This window comes from Nerophis lumbriciformis, linkage group LG08 (assembly GCF_033978685.3).
Source record: "Nerophis lumbriciformis linkage group LG08, RoL_Nlum_v2.1, whole genome shotgun sequence".
NCBI lineage: Eukaryota > Metazoa > Chordata > Actinopteri > Syngnathiformes > Syngnathidae > Nerophis > Nerophis lumbriciformis.
In genome coordinates, this window is record NC_084555.2 from 20,225,941 (window position 1) to 20,252,427 (window position 26,487).

Here is a 26,487-nt window from a genome sequence, read left to right on the forward strand (position 1 = left end):
CGATTCAACAGATTACGCATGTATTGAAACGGATGGTTGTAGTGTGGAGGCAGGTAGCGAAAACGAAATTGAAGAAGAAACTGAAGCTATTGAGCCATATCGGTTTGAACCGTATGCAAGCGAAACCGACGAAAACGACACGACAGCCAGCGACACGGGAGAAAGCGAGGACGAATTCGGCGATCACCTTTAAACCAACGATTGGTATGTGTTTGTTTGGCATTAAAGGAAACTAACAACTATGAACTAGGTTTACAGCATATGAAATATATTTGGCAACAACATGCACTTCGAGAGTGCAGACAGCCCAGTTTTCATCAATTAATATTTTCTGTAGACATACCCTCATCCGCTCTCTTTTCCTGAAAGCTGATCTGTCCAGTCCAGTTGGAAATGCATCTGCTTTGAGTGTCGCAGGATATCGACACATTCTTGCCATCTCTGTCGTAGCATAGCGTTCGTCGGTAAAGTGTGCGGAACAAACGTCCAATTTCTTGCCACTTTCGCATCTTTGGGCCACTGGTGCAACTTGAATCCGTCCCTGTTCGTGTTGTTACACCCTCCGACAACACACCGACGAGGCATGATGTCTCCAAGGTACGGAAAACAGTCGAAAAAACGGAAAATAACAGAGCTGATTTGACTCGGTGTTTGTAATGTGTTTGAAAAAATGGCGGATTGCTTCCCGATGTGACGTCACAATGTGACGTCATCGCTCCGAGAGCAAATAATAGAAAGGCGTTTAATTCGCCAAAATTCACCCATTTAGAGTTCGGAAATCGGTTAAAAAAATATATGGTCTTTTTTCTGCAACATCAAGGTATATATTGACGCTTACATAGGTCTGGTGATAATGTTCCCCTTTAATGAGATTAAAACTAATTTTACCTGCTCTCCGTTCTCCTGGTTCCTGCACCTTGGGGTCACTAAAACTGCAGCCATGCGAGTTCCTAACAATAAAGTCTGCTCTCCTGTGCTCGGGGCCCCTCCTTTTCAAAAGCTGACCAATCCCAGCTCTGCGGTCCACGTTGCCGCCGATGCAAACCTAAGATTTTTAGTAGGTGCACGCAAGGTTTGTTGGATGGTACGCAGGGGAAGGGGGCACGACGGCGTCTCTTACGCATGTTACGTGACGCGAGCATATACACCAGGCTTAAGTGTCTTATATCCTCGCTTGAGGGTGCATAGAATTTTGACAAAATACTCCATGGAGAGGTTGTAATCCAGGTGTTGGTTTTACTCACCTTGTTGAGGAATAAAGACAACGAGGCTTAGATTACAACCTTGTAAAACCAAGGCTTAGACTACAACCTCTCCATGGAGTATTTCAGCAAATTCCTGTGCACTTTCCAACAGGCTAGCGATGATATAAGACACTTACTATACACAAGTGGCTAGCCAATTAGAAATACACGGTTAGGTCCAGAAGTGTGTATTTCCACTACTTTGACATGCACTGTAACTGTATGTGACTAAAGACAGGAGGGTGAATACAGATCTGATAATTACACAACAAGAAACAGGTGGTGAAGACACGGGGGAAGGAGCAGATTGTCTTACACAGGAGAGTATGACAAATGAAACCAGGTGAAACTAATGAGATGACAAGTAGCATGAGACCGACAAAGGTTAAGCCCTCAACCTGAAAAAAAAGAAAACGCTTTATATTCAGCATTATTCCTTTTCCTATCCGGTTTAGGTTAATGAGCGAGCTTATAAAGTCCTAGCTAACGTTGGGCCTGGTTGTGAGGAAGACTTGACGGCCTCTGAATATGATAAACACAAAATTAGCCCATAAACACAATGCCAGTCAATAGCAAATCTTAAGTATGAAAGACACTTTTACTTCAAATAATACAAAATATAAGTTAGTGGTTTGACTGCCGTGTCTCCTTTTGATTGAAAATATGTTTTGTATATTTCTGTAAGAAGAATTTGGTGAAATAGACTGTTTTCAAAAGACATGCCTCTCTGGTTACGTTAATGGTTAAGACTTGTGCACATTTCTGTTCTTAAGAAAGACATACAGTATAAATATTATAGAATTGAACAATTAAAGAGACATGCTGTGTATTTTATTTTGTTTTATCCTCCATGTTCAGTATCAAGGAGGGTCCAGCCTTAGACTGATATTTTTTACTCTTCCCCCCTTTCCCAATATCACCTTTTTCCCACCTTTTTTAAGGAGCGCCATAAGTGGCTGATCCGTTGGCGGTCCCGTCTTGTCTCCCTGTAACGTATGTCTGCTTTTAGTGGGACTGTGCCGAAAATGAAATTTCAGTTCTTATGTGTCTTGTACATGTTAAAGAATGGACAATAATAAAGCATCTTGAATTGAATCTTGAATCAAGGAGAACATATACACACATTTGTTTTAAAAAAAAGTGTGTAAGTAGAACTTAAAGGGCCCCTCTAATGCTAACAACAATGGCAGTTACTTCACAATTCTGGACCTAGAAATTATGTCCACAGGTGAAATTTGCCCAAAAGAGAGACAATAGTGATTTCAGGCTTGTTTTCTAACAAGTTTTAACACATTTTTGAATGCCCACCTTTAGCTCAAAAATGTGGGCAGGCCTGCATCAGCCTGCTGACGTCACCTACTGAAGACTAAAGGCAATTTCATATTGCAAAGTATGTGTTTTGGTAAATTCTTCATCCTGAACCAAGTTATTTTCGCACGGAATTTGAAGGTATTAGCAAATATGTCCGTCAGATGCATTGTTGCAGGTTGTAGCATTACAACTAAAGAAGAGATCAGCCTGCATGCACTTCCAATTGAAGGGAGTATTAAGAAAGTATGGATCTCTCCAGTCAAATTTACTTATGCAAAATGGGACAGACCCACCACGAGGAGTGTAATTTGCAGCAATCATTTTAATGATTCTGACTTCGAGGAAAAAGAGTTTTGGTCAGAGTTTAGTTGAAAAGCCAAATGCGGCCCCAAAAATCAGGAGCACTGTTGAGGGGAGAAAGACTGAGTCAGAGCCTGTGGAAAATAGAGAAAAAAAAGAAGACTCAGCACTCAAAAAAAAAAAAAGTAAGTTGCAGGTATTCTATTTTGCATCCTCTTCTACTGATGTTTTTCTCAAGATCCTTGAGGAAATGTTGAAAGGTGTTCTGCAGCTACCCCTGCTCTGCTTCTGGCTTCAGTACAGTTGAAGTCTGCGATTGGGCGGGTTTCGGCGTGCTTCTTTTGTCGTGAAATTCAAATGCAAAATCTCCAACTCAGAACTTGAATCAGAGTCATCTTGCAAAGAAGCCATATTTGTCCCAACTAGGGTTGTACGGTATAACGGTATTGGTATAGTACCGCGATACTAATGAATCTAATTCGGTAGTATACCGCCTCTAAAACGTACCAATCTTTTTTTTAATTTTTTTAATTTATATTATGTTTAGGAACTCAGGAAATACGTCCATGGACACATCAGGACTTTGAATATGACCAATGTATGATCCTCTAACTTATCAGATTGACACCTAAATTTGTGGTATCATCCACAACTAATGTAAAACATTCAAACAATAGAAGAATAAGTGATTATTACATTTTAACAGAAGTGTAGATAGACCATGTTAAAAGAGAAAGTAAGCAGATATTAACAGTAAATGAACAAGTAAATTAATAATCCATTTTACAGCCTGTCCCTCATAATTTAGAGAAAATAATAGAATGAGAAATGACACAATATGTTACTGCATACATCAGCAGACTAATTAGGAGTCTTTGTTTGTTTACTTACTACTAAAAGACAAGTTGTCTTGTAAGTTCACTATTTTATTTAAGGACAAACTTGCAATAATAAACATATCTTAAATGTACCATAAGATTTTTTGTTCAAATAAAGCCAATAATGCAATTTTTTGTGGTCCCCTTTATTTAAAAAAGTATCGAAAAGTACCGAAAAATATCGAAATACATTTTGGTACCGGTACCAAAATATTGGTATCGGGACAACACTGGTCCCAGCTAGTGTACAGTTCAATAACACATTACATTTCCAGACCTTTTTATACTTCCTTTTTGCTCATAATGTTAACCATATCAGTGTTTAAGTAATCATGGACCAGGGCGACAAAAACATAATAGTTGTACATGTCGTTGTCTACACTGTCTGCGAGAAAATGGGCTCCAGTTCTGTAGATGACAACACACCAAGAGGGGGCGGCATATCGAGTATGGCGATGGAAAGAGAGCGTTACAACTCATTGATATTATGGAAAATGACTGCCCGATTCATTTTCAGGAATAAAAGATACAGAGAATTTTTTTGTGAAATTTCAGTCATATGGTCGCTATGGCGTCGTTTTCAGCTTCTATGGCTAGTTTGTTAAAACTAGCCAAATCAGGGTGGCCCTTAGAGAGATCAAACAGCAGCGATCACCTTTTTAATCATTCTGAGATTAATAGAAGTCAGCTAGAAGGGTCATTGTGTTGTTATGCATCAGCGCCACTCCTCCAGGTTTCTCTGCAAATTAATCTAATTTTGTTGTTCACTGAAAGGATATGGTCAGAGTAATCTGGCACAAAAACATAAGGGTGTCAAACAAATTAAACTGTAAGAAAAAGAAAACAAGCTATATAGCTTGTCAGCAAGCAGATTTGAGGCCGTGTCCCTCAGCAACAATTTATTAAATCTAAGAACATCCTTCTTGTTTCGCCGTTTTAGTGTAATGAACGCTGGCTTAAGTCTAATAAGTATGACACATGTAGAGGCAGCATGAGGCACACCTTTAAGCCTAACACTTATTGTCCTTTGCAGCTTATCACCCTTTGTGAGATCCCATGGTGACCATTGGAAATGCAAGATTGCAGGCAGTGCACAATGGGCATGACATGAAGTGAGCTGTGCTAATACCCGAAACAAATATGTAATCAATGTAGTTGTCCAAGAGCACACAGGCTAGGCTCAACCGCTTCAATTCAATGGTGTGAAAAAAGGATTTAGTGTTTTCATCTGGAATCATGGTTATTCTTTGGCTGGGTGTGGAGAAATTAACTTGCGAGGGTAGCATCTTGGTCTGGCAAGAGTATGCAGTAAATCCATTTCAAGAACAGCTCTGCCTTCGCCTAACAAGGTCTGCTCATGGTCTACATCTGACTGTCCTTCCCCTTTCAGACAAAACGATAGACATTTATTCATGTCTGTGAACCCTCTCTGCACCAATTCCGACAAGACAAGTATCTCTCACGATTCTCCTCTTGTAGACCTCTTCATCGGCACTGACCCCATCACTATGCTCACTTCATGCAGCATAGAATGTAATCACCCCAAATAACACTATATTCTTGCCCTTGCGGGATGAATACATAATACAAAACCCTCAACAAAAAGCGCTTATATCATAAAGAAGAAAAGATCAATCCTCCAAAAGTAAATTTCAATCAATCAATCAATCAATGTTTACTTATATAGCCCCAAATCACAAGTGTCTCAAAAGGCTGCACAAGCCACAACGACATCCTCGGCTCAGATCCCACAATTTCAGTCCTATAGTGCAGTGATTCTCAAACTGTTGTACGTGTGCCACTTGTGGTACACTGGCTCCATCGAGTAGTTCACAAGAGTCACTTAGTTAAATTGGTAAGTGGCCCACACAGCCAATTATTTCGTAATCATGTTCCCGGGTTGTGAAGTGGCAAAAGGAGCCGATTATTATCATGTATTGTATTCATGTTCGCAGGTGTTTTTGTTTTAGTTTCACTTTACAAAGAAGTATAAAAGACAATGTGAGAAATAAATGTCGTACCAGTTGAACTCAACGCTGGTCTTATGCCAAGGGCTGCTAGCCTGTTTCATAAATGTTGTAATGACGTGACTCGAACAGTTATCAAAGGTTTATCAGCCTTCAATGGATGTCGTTAGAATCCGTCTACTGAAAGCTGTAGTCAACGCCAAAATTAAATATCTCACGATTTTCCTTTACATTGGCATAGTGGATGCTGATATTTAGTCTCATTTAGAGCCAGATCAATACGTGATATTCCAAACGTTTTTAAAGAAATCTGACCTTGAATGTGGGCAGATGAGCTTTCATGTTTTTCGAGGCTTCTTGGCATGTTTTTCAGATCCATCCCATCCCATCCCATCCAATTTCTACCGCTTGTCCCTCTCGGGGTTGCGGGGGTGCTGGAGCCTATCTGAGCTGCATTCGGGCGCAAGGCAGGATACACCCTGGACAAGTCGCCACCTCAATATATCCCATTTGGGTCCAAACACGGTCACTCGTTGACAATAAAAGGCAGGGAAAGCAATATAGAAGTTTTTTGTAGCACAGCCATGAAGCCATTCTTTTCCAGTATACCAATGCTTTTGAAATGAACGCGTTATTTTCTGTCCTCGGACCACACACGTTTGAATCAAATCTGGCAGCTCTGGCATTGGTCTCCCAGTATTAATGACTTCTTGCTTTGATTGAAAGTCCAGTCTTGAAAAATTATTTATTTTAGAAATCAAATCCTCCATTTTTAGGGCGAAAAAGCATCACAGTGTGCGGGAAGCGTAGCAGTTGTTGTCTGTTGTTTTCTTCTTCTACTTCTTAAGGGTTAACTGGTGTTGGCAGTCCATGAACTTTTGATATATCGCCCCCTACTTTGAGGCAAAGGTACTTGCTGCCTCATGGCCTGCCTTTTTCCCGCGGCAACAAGCATGCGCCCCCTCACACGCATACGCTCAATACACTTTGTGTGTAGCCATGGAAGCACCACCTGTGGCTGCCTCACTTCTCGTCTGCCGCGTTATTTTCATCAGGATACATGGAATTTCTACGATTTTGACCATGAAAATTATCAAAATATACAGGAACCACACCAAAATCACATAGAAAGTATAGACCAAAAGAGAAATATTAAAACTTATTGTATTTTATTACATTTGGACATCACATGGTTTAGCCTTTTACCTCCCTGGTGGCAAGGTGAGGCAGTGCCTCACTTGCCTCCCCTGACAGCACGTCACTGCTTAGTAGAGTAAGCGTCTCTCGCCCCTTGCTCCCACACCACCGCCACCCGCCATCAATGCCGCCCCCTCCCTGAGAATGTTGCGCTCTGCCGTTTGTAGCGATATGACCATGTCTTGTCTGATTTGATCTGACCATCTCTTGGAGGGTCGCCTTCTCGAACGTCTGCCGGCGTATTCTACTCGCAGGGTTCTGACCACATGGTCACATCACCGATTTTGTTTAAGGCGAATAGCATCCACTATGGTCTCCTCCAATCCAGCTCTCGTCTCACCCTCTTGTTCCTCAATCTGTCTCTTAATGTCACTCCGAGAATGGATCAAAGGCATCTCATCTCAAAATACGAGAAGCATTCTCTCTTCCTACACCCTTGTAGTCCACGTCTCTGATGTGTAGGTGGGAATAGGATGGATCAGGACCTTGTACAGTCTTATTTTCAATCTTCTTGGTACATCTTTCCTGCTCCAAAGTGTTCTCTTGAGTCTTCCAAAAACTGCAGCTGCCAGAACTATCCTTCGTTTGATGTCACTCTCAGATCCTGGCACAATGCTCCCCAAAAATGTGAATACCTCCACATGTTCCAAATCCTCGGTATCAATAGTTATGCGCTCATCTGAAGGTGACAACATTTTACTCTTTCCTGCACTTATCTTCAGACCCCATCGCCATACTTGCCAACCTTGAGACCTCAGAATTAGGGAGATATTCAAAAGGCCCACTGGGAGTCATATATATAATATATATATATATATATATATATATATATATATATATATATATATATATATATATATATATATATATATATATAAAAATAAATATATATATATATATATATATATATATATATATATATATATATATATATAATGTAATCTTAAAATACGGGACGACTCCGTATTATAAGGGACGGGTGGCAACCCTATACACTCACCTTTCACTATTTGAGTAGCCTTTGTTCTGCCATTTGCGTACTGGTGAGCGATCTCTGAATCCAGAAACATATTCTTCACAGATTTGTTGAAAACATCCGCAAATGAGAACGGGATGTTGCTTGTAACTATCAGCATAGCAATCTTTGTCTCGGCATAAATTACACTCTCGGGTCTCCATTTAGCAAGGTGGCCCATAAAACTGGGCTGTGACCGGTGCTGCGTTGCCGCAGCCTTGTGCTTCTCTGACCGTTCATGAGTGACTATACCCGTTCATCCACCGTGTTCAATCGAGAAGTCTGATCTACAAAATTTGCAGGCAGCATACCCCTTCCCCTTCAAGCTGTCCTGGATGAATTGAAATTCTTTTTTCCAATCATTTTGGAACTTGCAAGCGTAATTCTTCTTCTTACTCATCGCCGCCATGTCTCTTCTTCTGCTTCGTCTTCTTCTTCTTCTGTTCTGATTGCCACACTTGACTTCGAGGTGGAACCGTTATTATTGTCCGGCCGGAAACGGCGCCCAGTGATGGATGGTGTAGCAATATTGTTGTCCGAGTGAAAATCGGGAGAAATTTGTGAGAATGGTGGCCCCGGGAGATTTTCAGGAGGGGCACGGAAATTCGGGACTCTCCCGGGAAAATCGTGAGGGTTGGCAAGTATGCCCATCGCCTGCATGCCTGTGCCAACTCCTCAGTAACTGCCCGCAACTACTCACAGCTACCCGCAATAAGCGTGGTGTCATCCCCGTATACCTCCTCTCCGTTACTAAATCCTCTTTAAGTTCAAATTCATTACTCGCACTATCCAGCTTTTCCATCACAAACTCAAAGTATACATTTGAACAGTGAAGGGGACATGGAACAAACCTGTCTTACTCCCACCCCCACAGGGAACCACTCAGTGAAGTCTATTGTGATGGAAAACTGTGTTTTGTCGTAGCAGTCCTTGATAATTCGCACATTTTTTCTCTCTATACCTTCATGCTTCCAACATTCTCCACAGTGCTTTCCTCCATATTGTATTGGATGCTGCTTCAAAGACAAGAAAGTTGAAGTGGAGTTCCATTCCTTTTTCTCTTGCTTTCTCCAGCATTTGTCTGACAGCAAGTATGAATCGGAATGATCTCTTACTCAGTATTTTGTCTATTCTTTCATTCTCAGTTCTTCATTCTTTCCACTATGATTTTAAAGTTAAAGGTAAAGTACCACTGATAGTCACACACACACTAAGTGTGGTGAAATTACCCTCTGCATTTGACCCATCCCCTTGTTCCACCCCCTGGGAGGTGAGGGGAGCAGTTAGCAGCAGCGGTGGCCGCACTCGGGAATCATTTTGGCGATTTAACCCCCAATTCCAATCCTTGATGTTGAGTGCCAAGCAGGGAGGTAATGGGTCCCATTTTTATAGTCTTTGGTATGACTAGGCCGGGGTTTGAACTCACGACCTATCGATCTCAGGGCGGACACTCTAACCACAAGGCCACAGAGCAGGTTTTTGCAGAAGACTTTGCCTGGGATAGAGCGCAAAGTTATCGCTCTGTAGTTTTTGGGGTCTATTGGGTCTCCCTTCTTGTATACTCAAGATTCAAGATTGTTTATTGTCATATGCACAGTTAAACAGACAGTTTGCCGTACAATGAAAATATTCAACAAGTCACACGGTACTTAGCTAAAAATAAAAAATAAAAATAAAAATGCATATACAAGGCACAGTAAGTAACATAACATTATTGCACATTCTGATTGACAGTCAACAGTATAAATATGGAGGTGACATTTGGTCACAGCAGCAGTTAAAGTGTCTTTAGTGATCAAAGGTGAAAAGTGTCTACAGTGATGGTTCACAGTTCGGGGGTGGTCATGGTAGCTGTCTTTTGTTCAAAAAGACAAAAGTAAAACGGGGGGGATAGCATTAACAAGTTAGCATTCACAAGCCTGATGGCCTGTGGGTAGAAACTGTTTGTCAGTCTCGTAGTTCTGGATTTCAGGCTCCTGTATCGTCTGCCTGATGGTAGGAGGCTGAAGAGACTGTGCCTACTGGCGGTACTACCATTTTGGTCCATTCGGTCGGTGTCACCTCTTCTCATCAGACCTTGTTAATGATGTCACGCACTATTGTAATCATAATATATCCATCCATTTTCTACCGCTTGTCCCTTTCGGGATCGCGGGGGGTGCTGGAGCCTATCTCAACTGCATTCGGGTGGAAGGCGGGGTACACCCTGGACAAGTCGCCACCTCATCACAGGGCCAACACAGATAGATAGACAACATTCACACTCACATTCACACACTAGGGCCAATTTAGTGTTGCCAATCAACTTATCCCCAGGTACATGTCTTTGGAGGTGGGAGGAAGCCGGAGTACCCAGAGGATAGAGATAGTTAGAGATGCTACCTCAGTAGAAGCATTTAAGTCCCATCTTAAAACTAATTTGTATACTCTAGCCTTTAAATAGACCCCCTTTTTAGACCAGTTTATCTGCCGTTTCTTTTCTTTTCTCTTCTGCCCCCCTCTCGCTTGTGGAGGGGGAGACACACAGGTCCGGTGGCCATGGATGAAGTGCTGGCTGTCCAGAGTCGGGACCCGGGGTGGACCGCTCGCCTGTGCATCGGTTTGGGACATCTCTGCGCTGCTGACCTGTCTCCGCTCGGGATGGTTTCCTGCTGGCCCCACTATGGACTGGACTCTCACTATTATGTTGGATCCACTATGGACTGGACTTTCACTAATATGTTAGATCCACTATGGACTGGACTTTCACAATATTATGTCAGACCCACTCGACATCGATTGCTTTCGGTCTCCCCTAGAGGAGTGGGGGGGGCGGGGGGGGGGTTACCCACATATGAAGTCCTCTCCAAGGTTTCTCATAGTCATTCACACCGACGTCCCACTGGGGTGAGTTTTCCTTGCCCTTATGTGGGCTCTGTACCGAGGATGTCGTTGTGGCTTGTGCAGCCTTTTGAGACACTTGTGATTTAGGGCTATATAAATAAACATTGATTGATTGATTGTTGATTGAACTCACACAGTCAAGGGGAGAACATGCAAACTCCACACAGAAAGATCCCGAGCCCAGGATCGATCGAACCCAGGACCCTCGTATAATAATCATAATGCAAGTAATTCTATAAACTTATTTTTTATTACTGCAATTGGAAGGTCAATAACAAAAATAAAACACACTCTCAAATCTCTGTTTGCAAAAATTGCACATATTGAAGTACATTTTAGGCAGCACGGTGGTTAGTTAGTGCGTGTGCCTCACAATAAGAAGGCCCTAGGTTCGATCCCTGGGCTTGGGGCCTTTCTGTGTGGAGTTTGCATGTTCTCCCCATTACTCCGGCTTCCTCCCACCTCCAAAGACATGCACCTGGGGATAGATTGATTGGCAACACTAAATTGGCCCGAGTGTGTGAATGTGAGTGTGAATGTTGTCTGTCTATCTGTGTTGGCCCTGTGATGAGGTGGATAATTGTCCATGGTTTACCCTGCCTTTCCCCCAAGTGCAGCTGGGATAAGGTCCAGCACCCCCCCTTGCCTCCGAAAGGGACACGCGGTAAAAAACGGATGCATGGATGGATGAAGTACAATTTTTCCTCCAGTTGGAAAACATTTTTTGTTTTTGTTGCCTTCATTTTCCAACAATTTTGGCATACTGACTTTTTCGTCCATGTTGATGTGCTCATCTTACTCATTTGGTTTGAAGCTGAAATATTCCCACGCTGGGATATTTGGCATGGCAATCATCTTTTTTCCCTTTTAATTTTTGTTACTTTGCAGTGCTTCTCACTAGCGAGGAGAGACTCGAGAGGCTCTATCCGTCCTTGCCTTCTGTGTGTGTGTAAGCTAGCAGTCTGGACTCGGCCCACAATTGCTGATGGCCGACGAGAGGGTTTTATTTATTTATTTATTGCTCAGGTGCTGAGAGCGATGTACAGTGAACCCTCTTGCACCTTGTTTAAAAATGAGAGACACACACACACACGTACATCACAATGTATTAATGTTATAAAGTTATTTTTCTTTTTCTTTTGTTGGATTAATTGATATTTTTTTAAATATCGGCCGAGCCCTAACCGCTTCTCAAACCAATCCAACAGAAGTCGTTTCTGTCATACGACTAAGAATACTTGTGTTAGAAATAAGGCTTCCGTGTGTACCTTTATTTGTGAGGTAGCCTCTTCTTTTTGGAAGGCGGGTTTTAGGGAAAAAAGCCTCGGAGATCTGGAAATTCAATCTTACCTGCTTCTCAATTTCTTCCTATGCCCCACTGACAACTTTCAGTGCGCAACAACACATGCGATCAACCCAGATTCAATAGTGAATCGTTCGACTTGGAATGTAAAAAGCACCTTAATCCACACGCTGTATGCGCAATTTACTGTATAGAATACCTCTGCTCCATAATTGCTTAGACATCAGCTTTATACAATTCTTCACCAGCCGGGCATTGCCTTTGAATTGGGGATTAGGCTTGGTGGATGTGTTGTTGTCCCACAGATAACAGCATTAAATTAAACACATGCACATATATTGTCTCAGTTCTCAACAGAGAATTCCTTATGAAAAACACTTAATGCTCACCGTGCATGGGGAGTTTCTTAATGGCGGCGGAAAGAGAGGACTCCTTAGTGATGCTGAGCGACCTTGGCCTTTCCCTTCCACACTGAGTGTTGCACCTTGTCAAAAAAAAACAAAACATAATTAATAAAGCCAAAAAACAATTTTGACAACACTAATGTAACATACTTACAAATTACTGAATGTCAAAACAAAAACATAGATTTAAATCAATAATATGTATCCCGGTACTACACTGATTGAAAAACTTAAACTTGTAATTCTTATGTCATACTTGCCAACCCTCCCGGATTTTCCGGGAGACTCCCGAAATTCAGCGCCTCTCCCGAAAACCTCCCGGGACAAATTTTCTCCCGAAAATCTCCCGAAATTCAGGCGGACCTGGAGGCCACGCCCCCTCCAGCTCCATGCGGACCTGGAGGGTCCGCATGGAGCAATGTTGTTGTAATATATTAAGTTGGAGGCAATAAACAGGCGAGGGGATGAAGTACGTCTCTTTACTGTATACTTCAGAACAGACTCACACACTTGACGTCAGGTGCGCAACACCACGTAAATCGTTGGCCAACCAAAAAGTAACCCCAGTACGCTATAGCCAACATTCACCAGGAGATGGCAACAGACAAACATAGATCACTCTATTTCATTCCTCCCCTTTTAGAATTGTAGAAGTTACTCAAAAGAAATAAACAACCCAACCAAAAAATGCAGCAGCTCAATTAAAAAACTGTACTTAAGCCACATTCTTTTTTTTTTTTAGTACTGAACTCTTAACCCTCATTTGTAAACAATAACATGGTTATTATACAAACAGTATTTGTACATCTTTAACACCGATTTTTATACTGTCTTCAGAGATTCAGTTTTTTTGGTGGTACTCGAAACCTTTCTGGGTACATGCGGATCACTGGTGGGGTTTTTGTTGTGGGTGATCTGGGTTCTGATGATGGCAACTCAGCAGCCCTTGAATCTGGTTCAATGATTAGACTAGTTTGTGTCTGACTCACTGATGGTCCTGGTGATGGAACTGAAACAGCACTGTCCAGTTGTACTAATGTCACATTTTCTGCAACTGGTGGAGACTAGATAACTGGCAGTCTCTCCATGTTTTCTCGCCATGGTAACATGTGATCCACATGCACTGTGCGCTGTCTCTGTCCCTCTTGATATATATATATATATATATATATATACAGTATATATATATATATATATATACTGTATATATATATATGAAATACTTGACTTGGTGAATTTTAGCTGTAAATATACTCATCCCCTCTTAGCCACGCCCCCAACCACGCCCCTGCCCCACCCCCCACCTCCCGAAATCGGAGGTCTCAAGGTTGGCAAGTATGTCTTATGTTCTCGAGTTCCACAGTGTCAATGGAGTAAGTTGATAACAAAAACAGGCCTCAGCAAAACCAAGTGCTCATCAACGGATGCATTTAAGTCGAGGGAGTGAGAATCGTGCCGAACGCTGGATAACTTACTTTCAGTGGGACTATAAAAAAATAACTTCTGACAATATCAGAGTTCTTGGTTATCTCACACTATTGGACATGAATGCTCAATATAAGCTTTTAATGTCCTCATCTTACAACTCTTTCCCTTTATGTCCTCTTTAATGAGGTATCTAAACACAGCATAAGCAGTAGTTGGGTGAAGCTCTATACGCACCTTTTTCATTTTGAAAACACCGATATGTACATAACTTTGCTGGGGTACCAATCAAAGAAGGAGTCTGGGATGACCAGAAAACCGGACAAAAATATGCACCAGAAAAGGTCGTTAAACAGTTCTGTTGTATTCTATAATTTACATTTGAAGAGAGGCTCACTGTGCCACACATTGAAAACCCCTACTAGGCTAAAGCTTGACATCAGATTACTTGTATTTTCCTATTCATACAAGGGGATTTACATCATTGCTCAGTAGGCTCACCTCTGCTACTGTATGTAGCTCTCTGCCTCCTTTTAACCCCTGTCTCGTTTTCTACAGGAATATCTAACCAACCTCGCTGGCAATATGGCTGTCAAAGCCTGACAGTAATTTGGAGAGTGCATTTCCTATGTGCTTTGTATTGCTTTCTCAAATGTTGTTGTATTTTGTACTTTTGTACATAGGCATACTGCAGTTTGCTGCATTTGCCATGCTATTCTCTTATTTAATTCTATTTCAATGTGGTGCCGTTTGCTTTTTCACTGCATGGTAGCTACTCGGCTCAATAAACCCCTACTTGCTCTTAACAATCTTCCATCGGCAAAACCAGCAAAGAACAAGTACAATTTCCAGTATTTTGTCAGACAAGGTTCCAAGCATGCCAACCTGATACTATGGGTGATGTAAACGACTGTGCAATATTGTATCATTAGCTTGTATCAACCTGGCAGTTGAATCATCAGACATCAACCCCACTCCGGAAGGGGGTACCTGCTGAGGCCCCCACATACAGCAGATGTGTTGAGGAGGATTGATCGATTGTATTTCTCTGGTTGTGGGTGTGACGTCGTGTGTCTAAAATAGCTATCCGTGTTTTTAGGCCTCTCACATCTCTCTGTCGAAAAACTATTTTGTCTGCACACAATCGTTTTTCACTAAAAGTGTTGGTAAGACGTTTCCACATGGGGGGCCAGGCTCGTGGGCAGTCAGACCTGAAGATCTTCATGCCACTGCATGCCCCTGGCCGACCGTCTCCATCCGGAGGTGTAGCTTTTTACTGGTAAAGGTGATAATCCTAACATACAGAAACTTTGTTACGACTATTACTTCCTCTACTTAGTCAAGTTTGATGTCTTGTCATAGCAGAGCCAGAACTGAGGACCTCACTAAACTGTCCAATCTATCTTTACCGTGTTTAATTGTTTATCAGAATGGTTAGCCTTTTTTGAGGTGGAAAGAGTAGCAAATGCGGCCTTTTTTTCCGTTCAATTTAATGAAGGACTGTATTGCTTTTGTAAGTGTCTGAAGTAATCACCTTTTAGCAGCTAGATTTACAGCATGTCAGAGTCATGTAAAAAGACCATGGAAGAGATGATCCACCGTCTCTTTAAGAAGATCTAGAAAGAGGAAAACATTCCATTCGAATAAAACGAGGGCTATCTTATTAAAGAATAATAATCGAAGAAAGGGGATCTGAGTAACTGTGCAAACTACAGGGGGATCACATTACTATCCATCCAGGAAAGGTTTTTTACAGGATCATACTGGACAGGATGAAGGACGCCGTAGACCTCTATCTTCGAGACAAGCAGGCTGGCTTCTGCATAGACCAGAGTATGGCCAACTAAACAACAGGCGCCGTGACTGCTACCAAGGACGTGTGCGGATGTACCAGAGTGCATGCAATTGCTGTCGTTTTGACATTAGTTTTAATAACATGTGTATATACAGTTCTAATAATAGTGCAGCTCAAAAACGTACAAAAAACACGCGTTTTTTCCGTGAAAGTATAATTTTGCAGCCATATTTTGCGCCCAGCAGGCACTCATCGGCACAATAAACTTAAAAAAAAATACACAGAACAACAAAAAAAAATAACATAAGTGAATAAGTGTTGAGTTGATTTGAGTTATTTCCTCATATGTCTGCACAATAACTCAGATATGGTAACACTGGTGAGCAGTAGAGAATATGGAGGGGTTTTTGGTCCAGAACATAATTTGCTTTATTCGTTATTGACGTATTTCTTGCCACTTTATGTTGGATATTGTTTATGAGATTTTAAGTTCACTTTCTCATCTATTATTACAACCAAATTTTTTTGTTTTTTTCACTCATTAAATGTCTGTCTATTCTATTTGTATTTTAATTTCTCTTCCACTCTTACCGAATTGTATTATTTTAGTTTTACTGAGATTCAAGCAGTGGTGTGCCGTCAGGGTTCTAGCAAGGCCTTCTCTGCTGGCCTAACATAGCTACAAATCATAATCATAATTAAAGATAAAAGTACATTTTAATTTACTTTGCGCTGGGAGGACGTTAATGAAACTGCACATAAGCCCACATAAGAAACCAAGAACTCGCCCTCGATCATTCTACACATGTAACGTGATTGGGCAGGCACGGTGTTTATATTGTGGGAAAGCGGACGTGAAAACAGGCTGTCGACACGTCACTCAGGTCCGCATGAATTTCGGGAGATTTTCGGGAGAAAATTTGTCCCGGGAGGTTTTCGGGAGAGGCGCTGAATTTCGGGAGTCTCCCGGAAAATCCGGGAGGGTTGGCAAATATGCGTGAGTGCCTTTTGACCAATCATTGAGGAGATCGCTTAAAACCGAGTTGGCCATACTCTCTTTATACATGACTCTGCAGCATGTGGCGTTATACTGACACATAGTGACCAGTCAGTATACACTATATCATCACAATCTGTTAATTTCTCTCTTTAAAAAAACACGGCATACATTTGACTGACAGTCGACTATGGGCAAAATTTAACGAATCAGGTTCAAGTTCAACTATGAAAATCCTTAGTGGACGACAGCCCTAATTTTAGTATTTTTCATGCACAGACGTTATCCGCATGCTTTGATTTTTTTTGTATCTGCCCTTCGCTGGAAAAAGCTGGGACACCCTGAGGTGAGTAGGAACAAGAAATTTAAGCGAGTGTTAACTCGAAAATGAGAAACTGCATTTTGTAGAAATTCAAACTAAGATGCTATCATGTCAAAAATTCTAATTTCAGTGTGTGCCTTGTTAGCACATTTAGGGCCAGATTTACGAAAAGGTTTGTGTGTACAAATACATGTGCAAACCTGATAACACACGCAAAGCTGATCTTTCTCTGCGCAAAGTGGACTGCGCCTGTTAAGTGAGCAGAAAAAAGTGTGCAATCCATTTTGCGTCTCTGTCTTCATTAATATGTAAAATGTATGCTGATCATAAAAACGCCCACAATACTGGAAGGAGAAGATGCAAATATATATATTTAGCATGTGCAATATGATTTATTAACACCCATCACAGTTTTGCGAGCACTATTTAGCTTTTTTTTTTAGCGTGTGTCAGAAGGACGTGCAAACTGACAGTTTCACACACGAGTACAGGCAGGGGCGCCGCTAGGGATTTTGGGCCCCATGAAAATAATCTTTACAGGGCCCCCAACACAGTGTCATTATTTTTTCTGTATTATAATTTCATCATCATTAGGGGCCTCTCTGGGCCCCCCTCCATCATGGGCCCCTAGAATCCGTCTCCTTTATCCCCCCTTTTAGGCGCCCCTGAGTACAGGATCAGTGTCCTTTAATGATTTTCACATACTGTAGAACATATATTATTAGAATATTTCTTATATTAAAACAGTTCTTTAAGTAGGCATTAAGAACTAACCTGACTCTCGCCAGATCCTTGTAGTTCGCTGAGCTCCACACAAGGATCTGGGACTTCTCAATAGAAGATGTATTTCAGAAGGCGGGGCCTTGTAAAAAAAATAATTGGTTGTGATTGGATAAACCACTTATCCATTATCTAGAATTACGTGCTATTTCAACCACTCACATCAAAATCAACTTGTGACGCTGATGGGAAATCCAAAACAGAACAGCCGACATATTGGATAACGACAGAGCGAAAGGTTAGATAACTTTTACTGAAACAACGCAGCAATGTCAGTAGACCATCAGTGTCGTAAAACAGTTGCAAAAGCAGAATCAATGTCAGCACACGACTCCTTGCTGCGTGCCGCTACTGTTGTTAGAATCAAACAGTCACATCGGCGCTACACCACATCTATGAAATCCCGCCCAGCGATCCTGATTGGTTCATTATTTTTTGCTATCTTGAAAGAATTTGCATTGCCCTTGAGCCCAGATCGTTGTGTGGAGCTCTGCGAACTACAAGGATCTGGCGAGAGTCAGGTTAATTAAGAACACCTTTGGTGGTAAAAGAAAAAAAAAAGTGATTTTAAAGTAGATGCTGCTAAGATGCCAGTAAAAACTGGTAAATGTCTCCTGCATGTTTGCAAAAGGCCGCAGGTTCCTAAGCAGCATGATGACATGACGGTGCAGTCAATGAGAGAGTCTCCGTGGTGATGTTTGGTGGTTTAACGTGGAGGAAGGGGCCCGTTCCAAACTGTTCCCACAAGGTTGTGAGCATGGAATTGTCCAAAATATTTTGATATCCTGGAGCATTCAAAGTTACTTTCACTGGAACTAAGGGGCCAAGCCCAACTCCTGGAGCGGGCCCCTTCCTCTTCCAACATGACTGTGCACCAGTGCACAAAGCAAGGTCCATAAAGACATGGATGAGAGAGTCTGGTGTGGATGAACTTGACTGGCCTGCACAGAGTCCTGACCTGAACCCGATAGAACACCTTTGGGATGAATTAGGACGGAGACTGAGAGCCAGGCCTTCTTGACCAACATCAGTGTGTGACCTCACCAATGCACTTTTGGAAGAATGGTGGAAAATTCCTATACACACACTCCGCAACCTTGTGGACAGCCTTCCCAGAAGAGTTGAAGCTGTAATAGCTGCAAAAGGTGGACCGACGTCATATTGAACCTTATGGGTTAGGAATGGGATGGCACTTCTTGTTCATATGTGAGTCAAGGCAGGTGGCCAAATACTTTTGGCAATTTAGTGTAAGTGTAGCCATAGCCAGACTCAATTGTACACAGCTTTACACTACAAACCACTCATAAAAGCCCAAGTGGACTTCAGCAAATGTGCAGGAGTCACCTGAGGATGGGCAGCTCTGTCTTGTAGTCTTGGCTGGAGACTGCAGTCTTCTCCAAGAGACACTGTGGCCCATTATCGGCTGCCAACTGCACTCGCCCTCTTCAAAAGAGCAGTAGCTGCCATTGAGAAAGTGGCCTGGAGAGACACAGGAGAGAGCATATACAGTATATCAGGGGGAAGGAGTGACTTTAAGAGGAGGTGGGCTAGATATAATGAGTGGGCGGCGGACAAACAGGGAGGAGGTACTGTCACTGAAAGAACAAGTACTGGGTGAATACGAGGACTTAACAAGGTGAGCCGCAGTGAAGAAGAGCTTGTGCAGATAGATTGTGCAATAAAACAGTCCTAAGGTCTCACTGTGTTGGGGAGACATACAGAGAGGAGTTTGATACACTGGAAAAAGAAGCAGAAAACTGCAAAAGAGATAGGCACGAGTGATGAGGGCGCATGGAGAGGAAATGAAAGTGCTCAGGTAGTGTTGCCATGTGTTTTGGGGGTGGCAATCAAGTGAATGGCGTGAGGTTCTCGAGCTTTTTGGCAGCTGACTGCTGTGATATTTTAGTGGCCCGAGCAGCCGATCAAATGCATCCCTCTGGAACCACCAGAGGAGGTGAATGTGCGGTCTGTCTCGCCTCATTTCCACAATGTCATCATGGAAAAGTGCAAACTCTTTTCTTTCTAACAAGATTTTCCCCTTGTGATATTTGTCTGAGTGAACGGCTGCATAAATCAAACACAACGTATACGGGGCAAATATTATAAGAGCCATCGTCAAAGGAGTTTGTTTGATTGATTTTTTTTTTTTATCCACTTACAGGCTTCTTTTACGAGCCATATTCAGACAATAGAGTGGGGAATTGAATGCATAGGGAAGTGGGGCACCGGTGGGGTACTAAACAGTTGATGCGGAGAAGGCGCTGTAAAGCACTGGGCATTGCTAAAATTTTGCTTTTCACACTTTGCTTTACTGAAATTTTAATGAGGTATAAAGTCATATTTTAAAACTTATATACGACACTACACTTTTGTTGAAGCTTTGGGGGTTTTGGGTGGATTTCAGCTTTGCCTTTGAAAGTTTTCCCCGTAGGTTTGTTTGATTTTTCATTTATTCCCATCCTTTGCGATTGCCCTTTTGTATTGTTGTGGTAGTAATGCAGACAAATAGCATCATATGATTTAATTGGTCTGAAAACCACCTGTGCAGACACCCTAATGCTGATAGTAAGAAAAAACATACTATTTATCCAAACACTCTGAAATGGATGGATGGATGGATGGATGGATGGATGGATGGATGGATGGATGGATGGATGGATGGATGGATGGATGGATGGATGGATGGATGGATGGATGGATGGATGGATGGATGGATGGATGGATGGATGGATGGATAGATAGATAGATAGATAGATAGATAGATAGATAGATAGATAGATAGATAGATAGATAGATAGATAGATAGATAGATAGATAGATAGATAGATAGAGAGAGAGAGAGAGAGAGAGAGAGAGAGAGAGAGAGAGAGAGATGGATAGATAGATGGATAGAACTTTATTGATTTCTTCAGGAGAGTTCCCTCAGGAAAATTTAAATTCCAGCAGCAGTGTACAGAATTGAGATCGAATTTAAAAAGAAAAAAAGTAAATAATGGGGGTATAAATGGAAATAAAATCGAAAATATTACAATAAGAATAAAAATAAAAAGCAACAATAAGAATAAAAATATAACAGTAAAAATAAGAATATAACGAGAGAAACTAGGCAGTAGTGACCATGTTATGAAAAAGTATTACACTGTTATTGTACTGTTTTTTGTTGCAGTTTATTTCAGTATTGTTATTGTTTCGCATCCCCTGTCATCTTAGTACCCCCCCCCCCCCCCCCCCCTTCCCCCCATAGAGGAGTTGTACAGTCTGATGGCGTGTGGGCAAAGGAGTTTTTTAGTCTGAATGAAATAATGTAATAATCCATCCATCCATTTTCTACCGCGTGTCCTTTTCGGGGTCGCAATATAATATTTTATTTATGAGTAGACAAACAAAAGTGCAATGCCATCTCAAGCCTTGTTTTATTGAACTGTTCAACAGTATTCATTTTGATATGGCAACAGTAACAGTAAAGTAAGAGTGTAACGGTATTCTAAAATAAAGGTATGAACATCCCTTGGTTTTAAGCTCTCGGTTTGGTTCATTTTTGGTGTTATGATCTGCATAACAGTTTTGGGGTTGTTTTCCTTTGTGTGGTCTTTCTTCCGATCTAGCACTCTTACTTTCGTTTTGCTTCACTGTCTGTTTTGCAGTGACTTTCCCACTGCTTCTGAGCGCCATTCTCCTCACCTTTGATCGATTGATTGAAACTTTTATTAGTAGATTGGACAGTTCAGTTCAGTACAATTGACCACTAAATGGTAACGCCCGAATACGTTTTTCAACTTGCTTAAGTCGGGGGTCCACGTGAATCAATTCATGGTAACCTATTCCTGGTTCGCAATGAGGGGGGCCACCGGCCCCTGATTTACAATCAGGAGAGTGTATCTCCCAATGACGCTGGTTCATCAGTCATGCTGTTGATTCTTGACTTTCAGCTCGACCTGTACCATTTTTTTACTGCCTGGTATCTAATTAAATGACCTTCTGCTTGCACATTGCTTGCCTTCGATGCATCCTGGGATCACGCCAACAGCTACCATGCACCATTGTGGCATTCTGTACAGAAAAGGAGCCAAATGCAGTACATACAAACCCCGTTTCCATATGAGTTGGGAAATTGTGTTAAATGTAAATATAAACGGAATACAATGATTTGCAAATCCCTTTCAACCCATAATCAATTGAATGCACTACAAAGACAAGATATTTGATGTTCAAACTCATTAACTTTTTTTTTTGCAAATAATAATTAACTTAGAATTTCATGGCTGCAACATGTGCCAAAGTAGTTGGGAAAGGGCATGTTCACCACTGTGTTACATGGCCTTTCCTTTTAACAACACTCAGTAAACGTTTGGGAACTGAGGAGACACATTTTTTAAGCTTCTCAGGTGGAATTCTTTCCCATTCTTGCTTGATGTACAGCTTAAGTTGTTCAACAGTCCGAGGGTCTCCGTTGTGGTATTTCAGGCTTCATAATGTGCCGCACATTTTCAATGGGAGACAGGTGTGGACTACAGGCAGGCCAGTCTAGTACCCGCACTCTTTTACTAAGAAGCCACGTTGATGTAACACGTGGCTTGGCATTGTCTTGCTGAAATAAGCAGGGGCGTCCATGGTAACTTTGCTTGGATGGCCACATATGTTGCTCCAAAACCTGTATGTACCTTTCAGCATTAATGGCGCCTTCACAGATGTGTAAGTTACCCATGTCTTGGGCACTAATACACCCCCATACCATCACAGATGCTGGCTTTTCAACTTTGCGCCTAAAACAATCCGGATGGTTCTTTTCCTCTTTGGTCCGGAGGACACGACGTCCACAGTTTCCAAAAACAATTTGAAATGTGGACTCGTCAGACCACAGAACACTTTCCCACTTTGTATCTGTCCATCTTAGATGAGCTCAGGCCGAGCGAAGCCGACAGGGTTTCTGGGTGTTGTTGATAAACGGTTTTCGCCTTGCATAGGAGAGTTTTAACTTGCACTTACAGATGTAACGACCAACTGTAGTTACTGACAGTGGGTTTCTGAAGTGTTCCTGAGCCCATGTGGTGATATCCTTTACACACTGATGTCGCTTGTTGATGCAGTACAGCCTGAGGGATCGAAGGTCACAGGCTTAGCTGCTTACGTGCAATGATTTCTCCAGATTTTTTTTAACCCTTTGATGATATTACGGACCGTAGATGGTGAAATCCCTAAATACCTTGCAATAGCTGGTTGAGAAAGGTTTTTCTTAAACTGTTCAACAATTTGCTCACGCATTTGTTGACAAAGTGGTGACCCTCGCATTTCATGGAATCTACTTTTATACCAAATCATGGCACCCACCTGTTCCCATTAGCCTGTTTACCTGTGGGATGTTCCAAATAAGTGTTTGATGAGCATTCCTCAACTTTATTAGTATTTATTGCCACCTTTCCCAACTTCTTTATCACGTTTTGCTGGCATCAAATTCTAAAGTTAATGATTATTTGCAAAAAAAAAAAAAGTTTATCAGTTCGAACATCAAATATCTTGTCTTTGTAGCATATTCAACTGAATATGGGTTGAAAATGATTTGCAAATCATTGAATTCCGTTTATATTTACATCTAACACAATTTCCCAACTCATATGGAAACGGGGTTTGTAAAACTGCTTAGCTTTTGTATAAACAGTTTAAATAATGTATTAATTGAAGTGTGAAAAACTACGGAGGTTTGCCTGTGGAGGTGGGGGTGCATTTTTCTGCCTCGTTCTGGGGTCTCGCCTGAAGACCTGACGTATACATTGAACACAGGAAGTGAACACTTTTATTGGTGACTGATGTGATATGTAAAAAGGGTAGGATTGAAAAGGCTCTGCTTCTTCTTATTCCTTTCCATACATGTTAAATTGTGTAAATGTGAACATGAGATTTGATCCTCTGTAACTTTATATGTATGTTTTGGATAAAGTCAAACTCAAATGCTGGATTTGACAAAGAAAACATTATTTCAAGAAGACCTATCAAGCTAAACCAACTTTCGCTTATCATACTTTCTCCAATTTGAAATTTGCCCAATTTGTTACATTTTTCCCAAGTGTGACGTCAGCGGATATTACCATATATGGTAAAGTTTTACTCGAAGAGCTTTGCGCTTGTTTGCTATTGTAGTCAACAAGCTCCTTCTTTTCCTATATCTTCTTGTTGTGGGACAGACAGGCTCGTACATCCACACGCATCCTCTGCTATTGCCATTTGTAATACAAAAAAAGCGTAGAGTGTGAACTTATATCTGTCAGTAGACTTAATATGCAAGCGCTAAAAACTACAACATGGCTGACGGGGAAAAGACTCAGTCGAAGTGAAGGCACGTACATAAGACCACAAAACGGCCCATCCCGAAGAGATAGTCAGAAAGTGACTTGAAGATGGTCTGTAAATTTCAATCCATGCATAATGTTGACCAAAAAAACACCATTACATGTAATTAGACCACAATGAAGTGTTTTAAATATATAAAAAAAATCATGATATGACCTGTTTAAAGAATTGTATACCGTATTTTTTGGACTATAAGTCGCAGTTTTTTTCATAGTTTGGCCGGGCTCCAGTGCGACTTATATATGTTTTTTTCCTTTTTTATTATGCATTTTTGGCAGGTGCGACTTATACTCCGGTGCGACTTATACTCCGAAAAATACGGTAATTCTCTATATGAACTCGGAACAACGGAATGAAACTTGAAAAGTGCTCTGGCAGTGGTTTACTGTATTTTCAAGATTAGGGAGTTGCCTATTTTTAAATAAAGCATTGAAACAACACATTTCATAGCGCGTTTTGCACAGCAATGCAATTTCAATGTAAATTAAAGCTGCAAGCAGCATTGGTCGGGCCCGCGTATTTGGCAGGTGGTAGTCCTAAGTGTCCCAATACTTTTGTCCAGTTTTAGTCCTAAATGTCCCAATACTTTAGTCAAGTTGTAGTCCTAAGTGTCCCAATACTTTTGGCCAGTGTAAGTGTCCCAATACTTTTGTCCAGTGGTTGTCCTAAGTGTCCCAATACTTTTGTCCAGTTGTAGTCCTAAGTGTCCCAATACTTTTGTCTACTTTTAGTCCGAATTGTCCCAATACTTTTGTGTAGTGTACCTACCTTGTCTGCATTGTGTGGGCATGCTGGTGCTTACTGCTTTTAAGCAGCCATCTTGAAAAAACAGCAGCGCAGCAGCATCAGCGCAGCGGGTCTTTGAAGGGTCATAAAATCAAAACCGGAGCAGGTATTAAAACGCTGTTCTGTTATTTTATACACAAGGGTTTAATCTCTCTCCTGTGTTAGTTTGAAGCCGAAACGACAAACGCGCTCAGAGGAGATAGATTTTGAAGAAAGGTGACCGGTTTTTACAAAAATTTTGTTTTGAAGGGGGAATAGCAAACTTCCTGTTGATTTTTGCTGGGGGTTGTCAATTTATGAAATGTAAGTGTAAGTAAGACCTACATAGAGGTATGTGTTTCATGTCTCTCCGACCTTCCCAGTGGGAGTTACAGGCAGTTTTGTAATTTTTTTCTTCCGAGGAGCAGTTTTTTCTGTGTTTTATTCAAAAATTGCTCTAGAGCGCAATTTTGAGATTTGGGGTTAGGTTTTTTTATTATATCGCAATTTCTGCTAGTCCTGATGTGTGCGTTCAGTTTGGTGAGTTTTGAAGCATGTTAAGGGGGTCAAATTACAGCTCAAAGAGGCAAAAGTGACTGTTTTTAGTACTTTTTTGTCTTGAAGGGGGAATTGCCAACTTCCTGTTGATTTTAGCCCAAGAATGTACATTATGAAATGTAGGTCTAAGTCAGACCTACATAGAGGTTTTTGTTTCATGTCTCTCCGACCTTCCTAGTGGGAGTTACAGGCAGTCTAGTTTTTTTTTTTTCTAGGGGGCGCTAGAGCGCAATTTTGAGTTTTGTGGTTCGTTTTTTTTTAAAAAGGCAATTTTCGCAGGTCCTATTGTGTGGGTCAAATATGGTGAGTTTTGAAGCATGTTAAGTGGGTCAAATTACAGTTTAATGTGGCGGCGGAAGAATAAAGAATAAAGAATAAAACCTTACAATAGGTCCTTATGTCCCATTGCATAAGGACTCCCTGTGGGCCATGCGAGCCCTAATAAGCACTTAGTTTTTCGTATGTGAGTGAAGGTTTAGTAATAATAAAAAGTTTAAAAAAAAAAAGTTAAAGGCCTACTGAAATGCGATTTTCTTATTTAAACGGGGATAGCAGGTCCATTCTATGTGTCATACTTGATCATTTCGCGATATTGCCATATTTTTGCTGAAAGAATTTAGTAGAGAACATCGACGATAAAGTTCGCAACTTTTGGTCGCTGATAAAAAAGCCTTGCCTGTACCGGAAGTAGCAGACGAGTAGCGTGACGTCACAGGTTGTTGAACTCCTCACATCCGCACATTGTTTACAATCATGGCCACCAGCAGCGAGAGCGATTCAGACAGAGAAAGCGACGATTTCCCCATTAATTTGAGCGAGGATGAAAGATTTGTGGATGAGGAAAGTGAGAGTGAAGGACTAGAGGGCAGTGGGAGCGATTCAGATAGAGAAGATGCTGTGAGAGGCAGGTGGGACCTGATATTCAGCTGGGAATTACTAAAACAGTAAATCAACACAAGACATATATATACTCTATTAGCCACAACACAACCAGGCTT

At 41.4% G+C, this 26,487-nt stretch overlaps 1 protein-coding gene across 3 annotated transcripts in view; it reads right to left on the reverse strand.

Annotated features, from left to right (window-relative positions):
* alk (ALK receptor tyrosine kinase) overlaps positions 1 to 26,487 on the reverse strand; it is a 946,171-nt gene that overhangs the window by 192,219 nt on the left and 727,465 nt on the right. For all 3 annotated transcript variants that reach the window (XM_061968449.1, XM_061968451.1, XM_061968450.1), the window contains 2 exons: positions 19,166 to 19,300; positions 12,488 to 12,582 (listed from right to left, as the gene is read on the reverse strand). In XM_061968449.1, the coding sequence (XP_061824433.1) occupies positions 12,488 to 12,582; positions 19,166 to 19,300 (230 nt within the window). The remainder of the gene's footprint in view (positions 1 to 12,487; positions 12,583 to 19,165; positions 19,301 to 26,487) is intronic.